The sequence below is a fragment of the Rhynchophorus ferrugineus genome, unplaced genomic scaffold, assembly GCF_030347505.1.
Source record: "Rhynchophorus ferrugineus isolate W39M unplaced genomic scaffold, kcgeb_rfMv2 rfM6, whole genome shotgun sequence".
In the NCBI taxonomy this organism is placed as follows: domain Eukaryota; kingdom Metazoa; phylum Arthropoda; class Insecta; order Coleoptera; family Curculionidae; genus Rhynchophorus; species Rhynchophorus ferrugineus.
In genome coordinates this window covers 39,601,037-39,616,194 of record NW_027472585.1, presented here as the reverse complement: position 1 = coordinate 39,616,194, position 15,158 = coordinate 39,601,037, and the positions used below count along the sequence as shown (strand labels likewise).

The following is a 15,158-nucleotide window of genomic DNA, read 5'->3' as shown; positions in this document are numbered from 1 at the left end:
AAATAGATTTTTTGTTTCATACCCTCTCAAAAATATATTTGTATATAAACGTCATGTTATAAAATTTGTTCATATTGTCAAGGTACTCAGGAAATAACAAAAATTCAGAATAATAAATGTTGCACTACTACCCAAAGTTGTGTAGTAAATCTTATTTTTATAATGCTTATAATATATAATAATACATATACAGTATCAATTAATATGAGTATGAAGAGTATATTATAATATATTAATATATAATATAATATATTAATATATAATATAATATATTAATATATAATATAATATATTAATATATAATATATTATATTAAATATAATATATAATATATAAAGGTATTTAATCGAAATGTTGTATCGTAAATAATAGAAAAATAAATATTTATTTAAGATTTGAAGTAATTATGACACTTATTTAGTTAAATTTTATACAATATAGATTTGGGAAGGAGGTTCTTGTTTGGTTTGCCAGGATATTCATCGTATACTATCCAAATTATAGACGCGCTATTTTATTTTTTGGGATTAAGAGTAACCTTGCCTAGAAATGACCCGATCGACAAAATAAAATCACCAAATAACAGTTTAATTGAAAGGTCCCGGGTTTGAAACATAGATGGCGCTACTAGAATTAAATCCAAATGTTTTTTAGTTCGCCCTAACCCTCAATATATGCGTGTATAAATTTGATGAACTGAAGATATACATCATATCATTCACAAATATTTGGTGATGAGAAAGCTCTCTGCAAAGTGGGTGCCGCGCGCGCTCACTTTTGACCCAAACAACGACGAGTTGATGATTCGGAGCAGTGTTTGAAGATGATTAAGCGTAATAAACCCAAGTTCTTGCGTCCATATCTGACAATGGATGAAACATGGCTCCATTATTTCACTCCGAAATCCAATCGACAGTCATCCGAGTGGACTGCACACGATGAACACGCTTCAAAGCGTGGGAAAACGCAACAGTCGGTTGACGAGGTTATGGCGTCTGTATTTTGGGATGCGCCTGGAATAATTTTCATTGACTAGCTTGGAAAAGGAAGGACTAGTAACAGCGACTTTCACAGAGCGTTATTGGATCGTTTAAAGGACTAAATCGCCGAAAAATGGCTGCATTTGAATAAAAGGAAAGTGCTGCTTCACCAAGAAAATGCACTTGGGCTTCGAATTGCTTTCTCATCCACCGTATTCTCCAGATCTGACACCCAGAGACTATTTCCTGTTCTCATATCTCAAAAGACTGCTCGCTGGGAAGAAATTTTCGTCGAATGAAGAGGTGATCGCCGAAACTGAGGCCTATTTTGAAGCAAACGACAAATCGTACTACAAAAATGGTATCGAAAAATTGGAGGGTCGCTATAATCAGAGTATCACCCTTGAAGGGAATTATGTTGAATTAAAAAAAAACTAATTTTGCCAAAAAAAAGTGTTTTACTACGGTAGGCCGGGGACTTTTCAATTGACCTGTTAATAATTACGATTGAGAAAAATTGGTTCTCGCGCATTTTCCCATGTTATTTTAATTTTTTTATTTCTGCGAAATTTTTTTTAAAGACAAATATTGAAAATACTACATATGGCCGTCGCAAAATCAATTTCCATGCATTCCAAACTAGATTCGAGCGCCGCGTCAATGCGGGCACATTAAATGAAAAAATAAAAAAGTTCAGATTCGCCCACAACAAACCGATTTCCCACCGGTAAAACAAATTATAAAGTTGGAATCGTTGGAAAAAATTGAAACCTCCACCTCCTCTCCTTTCGCCGCCCCTCATAAAGGGGCTGACGTGTCCCCGACACTTACCCCCCCCCCCACCTGAAAAAAAGTCAGCGTCTACTTACATGTAACGTTCAGCCTGGCGTTGGCCCGTATGGCCTTGTTGAGCTTGGCGGGACCCACTTGGCACTGATACTCGGCATCATCCTCCAGGGACGCGTTGCTTATCCGCAAGTTGTAGACCCCGTGCCTCCTGTCGCCAATAACCGAGTATCTGGGGAAACCGGGGATGACCGACGAGAAACCTGGAAAAAATCGAATGGGAAGGCTTAGCTTGCGCGGTGACTCGATGATGGAGGATTGATACTGGAAACAGGGTTATTGGTGGATCTTTTCTTTTATCCTTTATTCGTTTTTCTTTGCATGTTATCACTATTATATCTACGCTATTATTTCTAGCATCGATTATTGTAGAACAAAGAAAATATGTCATAAGAATGGTGCTATTACATTTGCTGTTTTGTTTTTTAAAAATGTGGTAGTAAATTTGTTTATAAATACGTGTAATTTATTACCTAGATCTATCAATTTTCAAATATACATAGTGATTCAAAAATGTATGTAATTACGATTAAAATTATTAAACATCTTTTCTTCTGGAGTAATAAAATTCTTATTTTTGGGTTATATTAACAATTTTGAATATGTATTCATCTACACATGTCGCTAAATTTCAATGTAGTGACCATTGTACCACTTTTGATACTGGAAACAATATTATTGGATGCTCTATCCATTTATCCTTTGTTAGTTTCTCTTTACATCATATCATTACCATATCCATGTAAGTTTTTATTTACAGCTTCGATTGTTGTAAAATAACGAAAATATCTAATAAGAATGGCGCTATTAGGTTTGTCGTTTTAGTTTTCAAACAGTGCTACTACTTTCTACGAGACTTTATATGTATATAGCCTAATAATGAAAAGAACAATACATTATGTTATTTTAACGGATATGTGATAGCTTGCATTGCCATGATGAAGATTAATAAATGATTGTGTATCATTCGGTCGGCACATGCCAAATTAATTTTATTAATTCAAAAATCGAAAATTATAGAAAAAGAAATTATCATTAGAAAGTAAAGTGATAACATTTTTATCAAAAATTCCACAATCTTCAAGCCGAACAATGACAAATATAGCATATATGATAAAATAGAACGAATACAAAGCACTGCTAAACCTGATTATTAGTTAAATACAGTTATATTCTGTGGGACCTTCAATTGAACTTAACTTGCATTATCTAAATATATTCTTGTAAAACTTAGCTTAACTTGATTGTTGTTATTGACCTGTATCAGATTAATTATTGGAATAAATAATGGAATAAAATGTAAAAATAGTCCTATCAGTTTTACAAGCGTATATATTATCTATAAATACTAATTAATATAAACAGATGTCTTAAGAACTAAGTAATATCAACTAGTAACTTCCAATCCGAAAACATAAAATTTTGTAGTACAAAATATATATTTTAACACTCACTATATAATAATTTTTAAATCACCGAAACTGCAAATGATGGAGTTAATGAAGAACTGATATAATGAGAGACGTAGTATTATTCTTGTGTTGGTATAGTCATGATTAAGATGCTCAAGAATATTTCCACAAATAAGGAACCGGTAAAAATTATAGCATCATAGTACGGAATCAGCCGCCTTACTATTGTTATCTGTGCTCTAACTTCAAAAAATCAGTAAAAAGAAAAACGTTTTAGATGTTTGAATTGTGATTGAATAAGCTTGATGAAGCCTGTAGAGCGAGCATTGAAAATATGTCATGAATACATACAACCATATTCACGTCAAAACTTTATGGTCATAAAGATTCTACTTGGATGTCAATGTAGATGATTTTCCTGGGCTCATGATCTAAAGTACTTTTAATACTATTGAAATGTTGTAGGATGTCCACTTTCAATTGCCATACGTCATTGTCAATGACTGATGCTGATTATTGATGTTAAAAGCAACTTTTCATCGCATATAAACATCTGGAAACAGTTGATTCATCAATCGACAAACTTCCCGAGAGTTCTTTGAGAGTTTCATGTGGATTTTCATCGAGTAAGTCTTGCAGTTCATTGTGTTCGAATATGTTGGTTTTCTTGGTCGTTATTTGTCTCCAGTCAGTTGGGATTCTATGAACTAGCATTATCATAATAAGCCTCTAAAAGTATTTGATGGGCTTCGGTAGCAGATTTCTTCATATGAAGCAATAAAAGTAACCAACATCCAAAATATCTCAACAATACTAAATAAAAAACTTATTTTGATGTAAATAGATGTAAAGGCCATCACATTTAAGAGGAATGTAACGTTGTTTAACAGTTGTTTATATTGATACCTTACATTTGCATCAATAGATATTGTTGATCAAAATACATCCAAGCATAACCTCAATGTGTAATTAGTGAGCGAATTTGGTTGGTTCCCCTATGCTAAAAATGGTAAGTTTCATTGGAACTAAATTATTTACGATCTTATTCGAAGATATTAAAAACAACACTTTGTATTCTTATTATTACTATGAAACTAACCCTCGTAAAGATTCGATACGAATTAAGGCGATGGAGGAAAAGAAAACAGTAAACGTTTTTCATGCGAGAAAATAAAATATGAAACTTGCTCAGCGACCAAGTCAATATTTCTAAACCTGTGATAGAAAAATTTATTGAATCCATATAAAAAAAAGTTCCCGATAAATTTCTGCCTCTATACATTTGTGTTTTTCTTTAAATATTATGGCGGAAAGTTTCTATATTATTTGCGGGAGGTGAAAATAAAGTGACACATTTACAACTTGTGACATTCCCCACTAACATATCTAATGGTTTCAATTTTTTCTTTATTTGTGTCATGGAGAAATTGAGTTGACTTTAGCCGTGTTTACATTTAGAAAGATATACATCAGTTTGTTTGAGTAAACTCTGTGGTTGGTTATAGAAATGTATTCGGGAAAATAACGTAGTCATAAAAATCGATACATCAGGTTTAATACAGTGATATAAATCAGGTTGACAAAATAAGTCGGTTTATGATTTTCAATTCTTGTCATTTGTATTCGTATTATATATTGATTAAATTGCCAAAAACTGAAGTTATCTCTACAATTTATCAAATATAAGTTGGAAATATTGTTATTTTTCTTTGTATTTGGGAATTATCATAATAATCATCAATATGAAAGGAATGTAAATAGGATTGTTAGTTATAGTTAATTGAATTAAATGAAATAGAGACATCATTGCAGTTAAAACTGCAATGGATGCTATGTTAGATGAAATCAGAGATAACTTAGGCAGCAGCAATTCGGAAAAATTAGACTTGTTGACTCGTAAAGATATTAGCAAGCAAATTGTTTAAATTTCACAAGGACGAGGCATGAAAGAGACACTACAAGTGTTGAGGCATGGGTAAATGATGACAAAACGAAAACAGAAATGAGAATTTTGGTGTGAAAGATTTAGATTTTATTTATTCGTTTAAAAACTACATAACTATACTTCAATATAATTTTATTCTGCATATATTAAAAACGGACTACATATGTAGAAATTATAATTAACTTCATAAGTTATAATGATAGAATATCAACAAATTAGCTGATGACTTAAACGCGATTGAGTCACTTGAGCGCTAAACCTATCTCGTCCTCGCCGCAAATAAATCATCCTCCGTGAAAACTTCACCAAACGTCTGGCGATAGCAGAATAATTAACGACTGCTATCAATAAGCCCCAGTGTGCGAAATGGTCAATCTTAGAAGTCAAGTGCAATGAGGCAAGTTGGACGATTCACTCTAGGTAATCCACTAAAAGCTCCTTTATTAGTTCAGTAATGATTATTGCCGCTTCTACTTTAGCCTACCCCGGCACCGTTGTCAAGTTTAAGCTTATTTCCCAATTTGTCTTTCTTTCGCCGATAAATTAATTCCGGACATCAATAAATCCAGTCCCATGTTTAACCAAATACTCCAAATTGATTCCAACAGTTCGTATTTTTTGAACGTTAATCAGGAAAATATTAAAATAAAATGTGTTAGCAGTGTATGGTGCATTGTTTTGTTTACAAATATATGTTCAGAACATATTCAGAATATATGTTATATCCCTAATCTATGGAATCTTGTTTCAATGGAAAAAAGCTAAACATTTCTATGATAACGCTCAATAGAAGCATCTACAGAGTATTTCTAGTCCCTTGTGGGCATTAAAATGTTACATTAAAACATTTTCATCAAATATTAGATATATAATAATAAAACAGCATATACTTAAACAGGAATGTGAAAAACATTGATTGAAATATACCAAAATGAAAAAAATATGTTAATACCTATTGATGATGAGTGATATGTAAGTATACAATCAAATACTAAATACTCAAGCCTTATTTATAGTTGGTTTAGAAAAGGTTCGTAGCCTTTTTTTGCAACAGATTTTATATGAAACACATATTATGTTGTATACTGTATAAATATAGTATGTAAAGTGATAAATGTGGTAACAGTGTCAATATTGGCGCGAAACTAGACATCGACTGCACCATTAGTTATAATTTCTATATATGTAGTCAATTTATAATCTATAAAGGAAAAAAATTAAATAAGTTATTAAATATTACGTAATTCAATATTTATTTGAATTAGACCACTTAAGAACATTCACAATGAACAAAAACTATAAGAATAATAGGAAATTAAACCGAGAGAGAACTACTAAAAATCGTATAAAGCTTAAACTGAAATATAAAATAAGATATAAGTATAATATGATATATATTATTTTTTGGATAATATAATTAAACACATTATGACTCGAAAGCTACAGAATTACACATGATAATATGAAAATCTGTTCGTTTGAAATTACAAAGTAGTGAAAACTATCCAAAATCAGCTGTTATGCTCGAATATTTGATTCGCATAAAATTAATCATTAATTTAAACAAATCAATAATAATTGCTATGGCAGTGTTTGAAAAATATTTATAACGTATCACTCGATAAGTTCCGAGATTGATATATAGGTGACGTAACATTCTAAACTTCCTAAATCTGGTATTATTAATTTTCAAATAGCACATGTGAAAATTTCTTAACAATCTGGCCTTTTGTTGAAAATTTACAGTGGTTTTAATGAATCATATATTACAAATCGATGAGAACGTTGGTCAAAATGAAGGAATTATCCTATGACTTGTTTTGCCACCCACCATATAGTCCAGATATGTTTCCCAGTGATTACGGGTAGTTTATAAAAGAAAACTGCTTTAACAAATAGTTCAGATGCAAAAAAATACTGAAAAACAACGTTAATACCGTTTTAGGCATAATTTATTAGTATATAAACGTGAACCTCAGGTTCTAATGAAACCGAATTACCTGAACCCGTTAATAACGTAACTGCCATCGTAACTGATGGGCTATTTTAAAGTTATTCAACCTGAATTAAGCAACACTCAGCTCGCTATCCATTTAATCAAATCCGAATTCCATTAGTGCGTCTACAATTGAAAACTTTCCTGTATCTGCAGAACTTTCGCCCAAATTACACCTATTTCGCGGTTTCGGATACAATTATGGAGTCGGTATTAGTTGCTCTTAATAGGACGTTCAAATGATTTTGATAATAAAACAGATTGGGCGGGGAATAACCGCATAATCGGGATTGACTGCGACAGTTTATTTGTGCCGGTTGTTGGCTGAGACCAAACTGCAGTAAAACGATTAAAGGATTTGTGCTCTCTGACTGGTTACATTTCATTTATAGTGAAAGAAAATATAATTTCGCAAAATATTCTAATAGCATTAATTAAATATAAAAGGTATCTTAACTATTGTTTTGAAATTAATGTTTTAGTTCATATTTTAAACCTAGATTGAACAAACAGTAATTATATTTACCTAAAGCGAATCCATCTTTCGTCCACTGTACTTGTCCAACCAAATTGGCCACTTCACATTCTAACATAGCCTCGCCGCCTTCTTGCACTTTAACATCGTGTGGTTGTACTCTGAAGTATTGTTGTTGAGCAGCAGAAGCTCCAAGAAACAGGGAAATGAGCAGAACTGAAAACGAAAAAAAAACCAATTAATATTCCACGAAATATTTAATTTAACCAAATATGTAAAACATCATTGAATGTATAAAATTAAATGATGTAAAAATAAGTTCTATGACGTTTTATACTCAGTCTATATGTGTATAAGTATATTAAAAGAAAAAAGTTCATACAATTAGGAAAGTATGATGGATGAGAAGCCTCACTTACTTTCAATATGATTATACGCTCGAAACATAATACGTAATACGGAAGACTTACCTTAATAGACCACAAGTACGTAACCAATGACTCTTTATTGAATTATTGAAACCTAAGATTAATCTTCTATACTTTAAAATTTGTTTTCACTTGGTGTAATATAGCAGAAGTAAACATTAATATATGGTTTTAAAATAAAAAAAAGATATATTAAGGTACAAATTAGTTATGAATTATATTTATATAAGAAGCTTTATTTTCATTTTTATTTGATACTGTTCTTAGTTAGTTGAAATGTTGATGGTTTATAAAACAAAGATAATTTTATGTACTAGGAGAACATATTGATACATTATGTATCATGTACAATAAGAAGATACATTCTGATAAAGAAGTAGCTATAATTGGTCAATAAAACACCAAATGTATGTCATTTATACCAACAGAAAAAACGTATCAAGAATTGGTGGTAATTTGTTATATAAAATTGAAGATTCAGTGACTTCAGTAAACAAACAAAATAACGGATGATGTTGAAATTCTGCGTCAGTTTAGAGGAGAGTTGTGCGATAAAAGTAAGACCATTCATTGTATTGAATCAAAATAGTCAGTATTAAAAATTGAAAATCTTAAGACTTCTAAATTAATGCCATAAATTATTTTGTAAGTTGTTATTTTTCAATGACTGTAATTATAATACTATAATTATCAATAATTTCGTAGGTTTAATTGGAGGCAAAATCCATATGTTCATGTCTTTTTTGTAAAATTACCTGCTAAACAGCAGGATGCTCCGTATATTAGATTTTCGTTAACAGACCACAGATGAGTATATGCAAGTAACAGGTATGTTTATCATCTCAACTATCTATATATATTCAACAACTTCTTGTTAAATTATCGAAACATATTGAAAAAATGGTAATGAGCACTATATATTATTATTGAATCATTGACAGAAAATTATCATTAATATAAATATTAACCATACCAATAACATATTTCATTGTTTTTTTAAAACAGCAATACAATGTTGTATATTTTAATTTAATTTCATCACTACATAGTATAAAACAAAGTCGCCTTTTCTGTCCCTATATCCCTATGTGCGCTTAAATCTTTAAAACTACGCAACGGATTTTGATGCGGTTTTTTTCAATAGATAGAGTGAGTCAAGAGGAAGGTTTATATGTATAATACATGCATAATATACTAAGGCAACATTGCTAATTTTAGAGGTTTCTAACGTGATGTCGTAAATTAACCTATTTTTTTTAGGCTTATTTAGCAATTAGCAAAAACGCTGCCTAACCCTACGAGTTAGATCAAATTAATGTACTACAGTATTGTACACCATAAAAAGGTCTACAAAAAAGTCCGCGATGGTATATGTTTATCTTTTAGGGATAACCCACATTAACCATTTTTATTGTTTACTTTTTACGTGAGAAAATGGCTTATTTACGAAGCTATTTTAAGCAATACGGCATTAATCCTTATCGAATTAAGTACCTTAAATACAGTGTGCAATTAATATAGATCAATATGGTTCCTTACAGCATGTAAATTAAACAAATATTTTCGGAGATATTACAAATTTAAAATTTGCGTTTAAAAATGTGTAATGTAATAAAAATTGTATGAATTTAGATATTCCAAAGATAGCAGGAAATCTTCATAGTAAGTATAGGGGAAGAGGAATTGTTTTACTCCAAATTTAATGCGTGCAGGCCAAGGGCAGTAATGAATGAACCAAAAATACTGGATCGATTTTAATCATGTTTTCATTGAGTGACATAGGCATATATATTTTATGCCCGTGCAAAGTCGGAGCGGGCCGCTATGTTTTTATATACAACGTTCATATTTTTTCTGTAGTGTATTTAATTTAGTATCAGCATTGCACCCGTGCGAAGCCGGGGCGGGTCGCTAGTTTCTAATAAATACTTATATACAGTTCTGTATAGACTATAGAACAACTGTAACGATTATGTTATGCCGCAGATAATAATAAATAACCCTTGAGAACACCTTAGATTATTTCATCATCTGGTAAGTAACGATCCTGGTAAGTTTTGACATTCGTGTGCTTTTTGTGTTGTTGATGCATCATTCCTGAAGACATGCCATCTTACCCAACCTGGTTACTGGCAAGATTAGCATTTTTCTTGTCATATTTTCAAAAAATTACAAAAATTAATTGTAAACTCTAGAAGTTTATGTGGTTTGATTCGCTTCAATCTTTTGATTTCTGTTTAATAGCAGTATTAATTTTATGTTGCTGAGATCTAGTAACTTTATTTCATGTTTTTAGGCGAAATATTGGAGGAACTATATCAAATATAAATTGACTTGATTTCGCACAATGGTCTATGTAGTTCTTCGTTGGTGACGTAGAGATAAGCATTGGTAATTAATTGAAGAACTTCGTTTAGGCATCGTTGGATATCCAGTTGGTTTGGAATTTTTGCGTTAAGGATATTGGAAAGATAAATGAGTAAAATTGTTAATTATTTTTGTAAAATTCCAATAGTTGTTTCCCAAAATACCGCTTTTATAATATATGTATTTTTATAGCTTTATGCTGGTATTTTCCACAAAATTACTTTTTATTAATTTTTTTTTTAAATCCGCCAAATTATTTTCAAATGACAGTAAATTGAAATTAAATGAAATCGCAGATACTCTAAAAATATCAACTGAACGTATACATCATATCATTCACGAATATTTGGGTATGAGAAAGCTCTGTGACAAGCGGGTACCGTGCGATCCCACTTTTGGCCAAAAACAACTAGTTGATGATTCGGAGCAGTGACTAAAGATGTAAAAGCGTAATAAACCCGAGTTTTGCGTCGATATGTGACAATGGATGAAACATGGCTACATCATTTCACTCCGAAGTCCAATCGACAATCATCTGAGTGGACTGTACATGATGAATCCGCTCCAAAGCGTGGTAAAACACAACAGTCGGCTGGCAAGGTTAAGGCGTCTGTATTTTAGGATGCGAATGGAATAATTTTCATTAGGTACCTCGAAAAAGGAAGGACCATCAACAGCGACTATTGCATAGCATTTTTGGACTCTTTGAAGGACGAAATCTCCGAAAAACCACCGCATTTGAAGAAAAAGAAAATGCCGATTCACCAAGACAATGCACCGTGTCACAAGTCAGTGAAAAGGATGGCAAAATCCATTAATTGGGATTGGAATTGCTTCCGAATTCTCCAGATCTGACCCCCAGCGACTATTTCCTGTTCTCGATCTCAAAAGAATGCTCACTGGGAAGAAATTTTCGTCGTATGAAGAGGTGATCGCCTAAACTGAGGCCTATTTTGAAGCAAAGGACAAATCGTACTACCAAAATGGTATCGAAAAGTTGGAGGATCGCTATAATCAGTGTATCACCCTTGAAGGGAATTATATTGAATAAAAAAAATTTAATTTTGCGAAAAAAAATGTGTTTTACTATGGTAGGCCGAGGACATTTCAATTGACCTGTTAGTGACACAGTACGTTAGTTGATTAACCAAAATCCTTATGCAAATGGCATTATATATAGTATATTAATGAACTAACCATATGTTATTCGCGAAATTTTGATATATATACGAGTGCGCTTATTAAATATAACCTACCGTCTGATCTGTTATAATAGTTATAATAGTTTTTGATTTCAAGTACTGAAATATAAATATAATATATAATTTTATATTTATATAAATATAAATGTTAACCCTCGTAAACTACATATTATATCATCACGTAATTCATTGGCATCAAAGCAATTATTAGGAGGCTTTGATATTTAGAACTCAGCGGGTTTTGAGCTTAACAGTTATTGTATAAAACATGAGACCCCGCCTAATGAGGGTTATTTCAATATCCCCGACATTTCAGCGAAGATCAAATACCTCATATTCTCATAATCTTTGAACAATAGTTGACGCGACGACAATGACACATGATGGTAAAGCGACAATTCGAATATTCGGTCCAGTTTTCGCTTTGACAGTCTCGCGAGGCGAAACAAAAGTAACGGCGAGGATTTAAAAAAAAACAAACTGGCAACTCAAGTACGCTAACGAGGCTTCTAGGCAAACACAATAGAAAACCTCGCGGAAAGGTAATTTATTTGGTTGCCGGCAAATAAATAAAAAGGGCTCTTCATCCGAAAACAAACAAGGGTCGGTCGAAATTCGTATGATAAAGTGTTTTATTTTTTTTATGAAGATAATAATTAAATTTTGCCCGTTTCCGCTTTTTTCCCGGGGGGAGGTGGGGCGGGGGCGACGACGACGAGGGGGGAGGGGGGGTAGATGGCGCTGTAATATTCTCTCGGTTCTGGTGTTTAGGCGTGGTCACGTAGCTGGAAAAATTACTTGTTTATTCGTCTCGTATCAGACGGCGTTCAGGAAACGTTACGCGCCAAATCAAAAGTTACGAATGTTAATTAGTTAGTTTTGGCATACGCAGGCGACCCAGCCCGAAACTCGGTTCTACTTTCCGTTCCAGGAACGATACTTTCGATATTTACGAGGATTTCTGGCGAAAATATTAATCTCGTAACTGAATTTGATGTTTAGAACACGTTTTATAGGTAATATACAAGATGGATCGCTAGAAAGTTCACTTTAAAAATTAAAAAACACTATGGGCTGGATAAAATAATATGAACACCTGGCATATACGCAATATTTGTTTATCAATAAAGTGTTGAGTCACCATTTGTCTTTAAAAGGGCTGCAAATTTTGGCGGAATAATGTGGAATAATGCCTGAATAGTTTACAATGGAATCTTATCTCATTCTTGTATCAAAACAACCGCCAATTGCTTCAAAGATGTTGGAGTAAAACTCTCCATAACCTTTCAGTTATATTGGGGTCTGGGGATTGTGCTGCCTAGGGAAGATCTTTGATAATAATCTGATATAATCCTCAAATCAAACCTGATCCTTTTTGGCTATGTGTATGGACGATTCAGCAGCAATATGCTAGTTGTAGAAAGAACTTTATCAACAAAGATATCGAAATATTAATTCGGCCAGTGATGTGAATGGGAGGACCAACTGAATACAACAATATTGTAGGAGGTAGACAGCTCGGATCGTAGGATTCCTTTAGGGTTCCCCATACAATAATGTAAACGATGATTCATCAGGTCATACCACATTCTTCCAGTTATCAAGTGTCCATATTTTTTATGATCGCAATCATTATATTTAACGTAATGTATTATTTGAAAGGAAGTAGCGTTGCCATCATGCAATAGGAAGTATGATACCTACTGTTGAGGGATTTTCATATTATTTTGTCTATACACTGCCAAACTTATATATTTTGAAAATTATATCGTTATCTGTCCTCTAAAGTCATCGAAAACATTAGCCAAGCGACCTCCATTATATAGTTGGACTTATGACAAGTGGCTTTACTCTAATCAAACCACATCATTGGGTTATTCATTAAGGTCCTAGCATTCGAATAAAACGATTCTAATTAAAGGGAACATAACAAATACTATATGCCCCAAACCTTCTTTCAGAGTTTTCAGCACAATGTAACTTATATAATGAGTTTTTAGGGAATATGTTTTCTATGGAATTCTGTTTGGAGTAAAATTCGAGAGACTAAGCAGTTACAAAATATCATTTTTAGGTATTAGTTCTGAGTTATAAGTTATACTTCTTTTTAGTTTTCGGAACCTAGAATATCATCATTGTCCTCTCTATCTCCTGTATATTCCACTGCAATTGTAGTTACAAGTTCTTTTGGAGCATCAAAAAACGTATTATGCACTGTGAATAACATTAAAAGGTAAAAAAGCTTAGAAATATATTTTTGCTGAAGTGGACTTTAAGAACCTAACAATTTCGTTAAGCCATTTTCATTTCGTACGGTCTGGTGTATCCAAATCTTACACAATAGCGGATGTTATGCATTAAATTCCGGTTTAATAACTTTTTGGCATGTAATCGATCCGACACAAAGTTAAGTTTTTATGATAAAAACTTTATGATCCAGAATGAAAAACGAAGGTCAATCACGCACGGTCCTTATACGACACCGGTAGCAAATATTTCAATTAATTTCTTCCTCCGTTATGATGAACAGAAAAACAACTAAAGTTCAGTTAGTCATTTGCTTTACGTAGCAGCGCTTTTTGTTCGTTAGCGCATTAATTGCAATAATAGGACTAATGGTGGACTTTTGCAACAGTGGCATTCTTGGATGAAAAAAAAATCTCACTCAAAGCGCATTTCGCTGTAATGGGAAACGGAAAGATTGTAAAAGTAAAAGGCAGCTGAAGTTGTTTATGACTTGTTGTAGTGCTGGCCGTTGTGATTAACCCTTTTGTTATGTTGTTGCGCCATCTAATGAGGTCCGTGTTGCTTACCATTGTTTAATGCAAAAGACTGAAAAAAAATGTAATCCGTGTAATACTGTGTACTAATTAGATTGTATATCATTATAAAGTCAATTTATTCAAGAGCATGTATGACTAAAGGTCATTTCATATAACATGTGTTTATATATACAAATGATTACATTTTTTAATTGCTGTTGGAAAATACTTTACATGAATTAAAAATAATACAGAATTTGTTCAATATAGAGAAGTTTTTTAATTCTTTGATAAAATACAGAATTTATGATTATTTCGGAAAAAAAACAGTGACAACTAAGGTATTAACATTTTATTACAGGTCACTTAACACAAACAACGTTTTGAGTCATATTTTATCATAATTGTGGATCTATAATAAAAATTAATCGAATAGTATGTTAATCTATGAATTCAGTAGCGATTTTAAATGGTCCATTCTTGAGGTAGCGAGAATAACGAGTTAATTTAGCGATTTATCCTCTCGTTTATCATGAATCAAACCAATAAGTAAGGAGTAAGGAATAAATGTTTGGCAGATGTTAGTCTCCTACACACTTTGACCAACTTTCATTGGCACGCCCATAGGGTCACTTTACTAAATATTTTTAAACCATTAACGCTAAGCAAATTGTAATATGGCTGTAAAATTTATGGTAATAGTGGCATTTAAAAAATTGAACCTAATCCACAATTCAGCTCTTAG

The 15,158-nt window shown here is 32.3% G+C and overlaps 1 protein-coding gene across 3 annotated transcripts in view; it reads right to left on the bottom strand.

Annotated features, from left to right (window-relative positions):
• The window catches only part of sns (sticks and stones), a 209,839-nt gene that overhangs the window by 99,901 nt on the left and 94,780 nt on the right, over positions 1-15,158 (bottom strand). For all 3 annotated transcript variants that reach the window (XM_076407495.1, XM_076407497.1, XM_076407496.1), the window contains exons 2-3: positions 7,706-7,870; positions 1,850-2,029 (exon numbers count right to left, since the gene is read on the bottom strand). In XM_076407495.1, the coding sequence (XP_076263610.1) occupies positions 1,850-2,029; positions 7,706-7,870 (345 nt within the window). The remainder of the gene's footprint in view (positions 1-1,849; positions 2,030-7,705; positions 7,871-15,158) is intronic.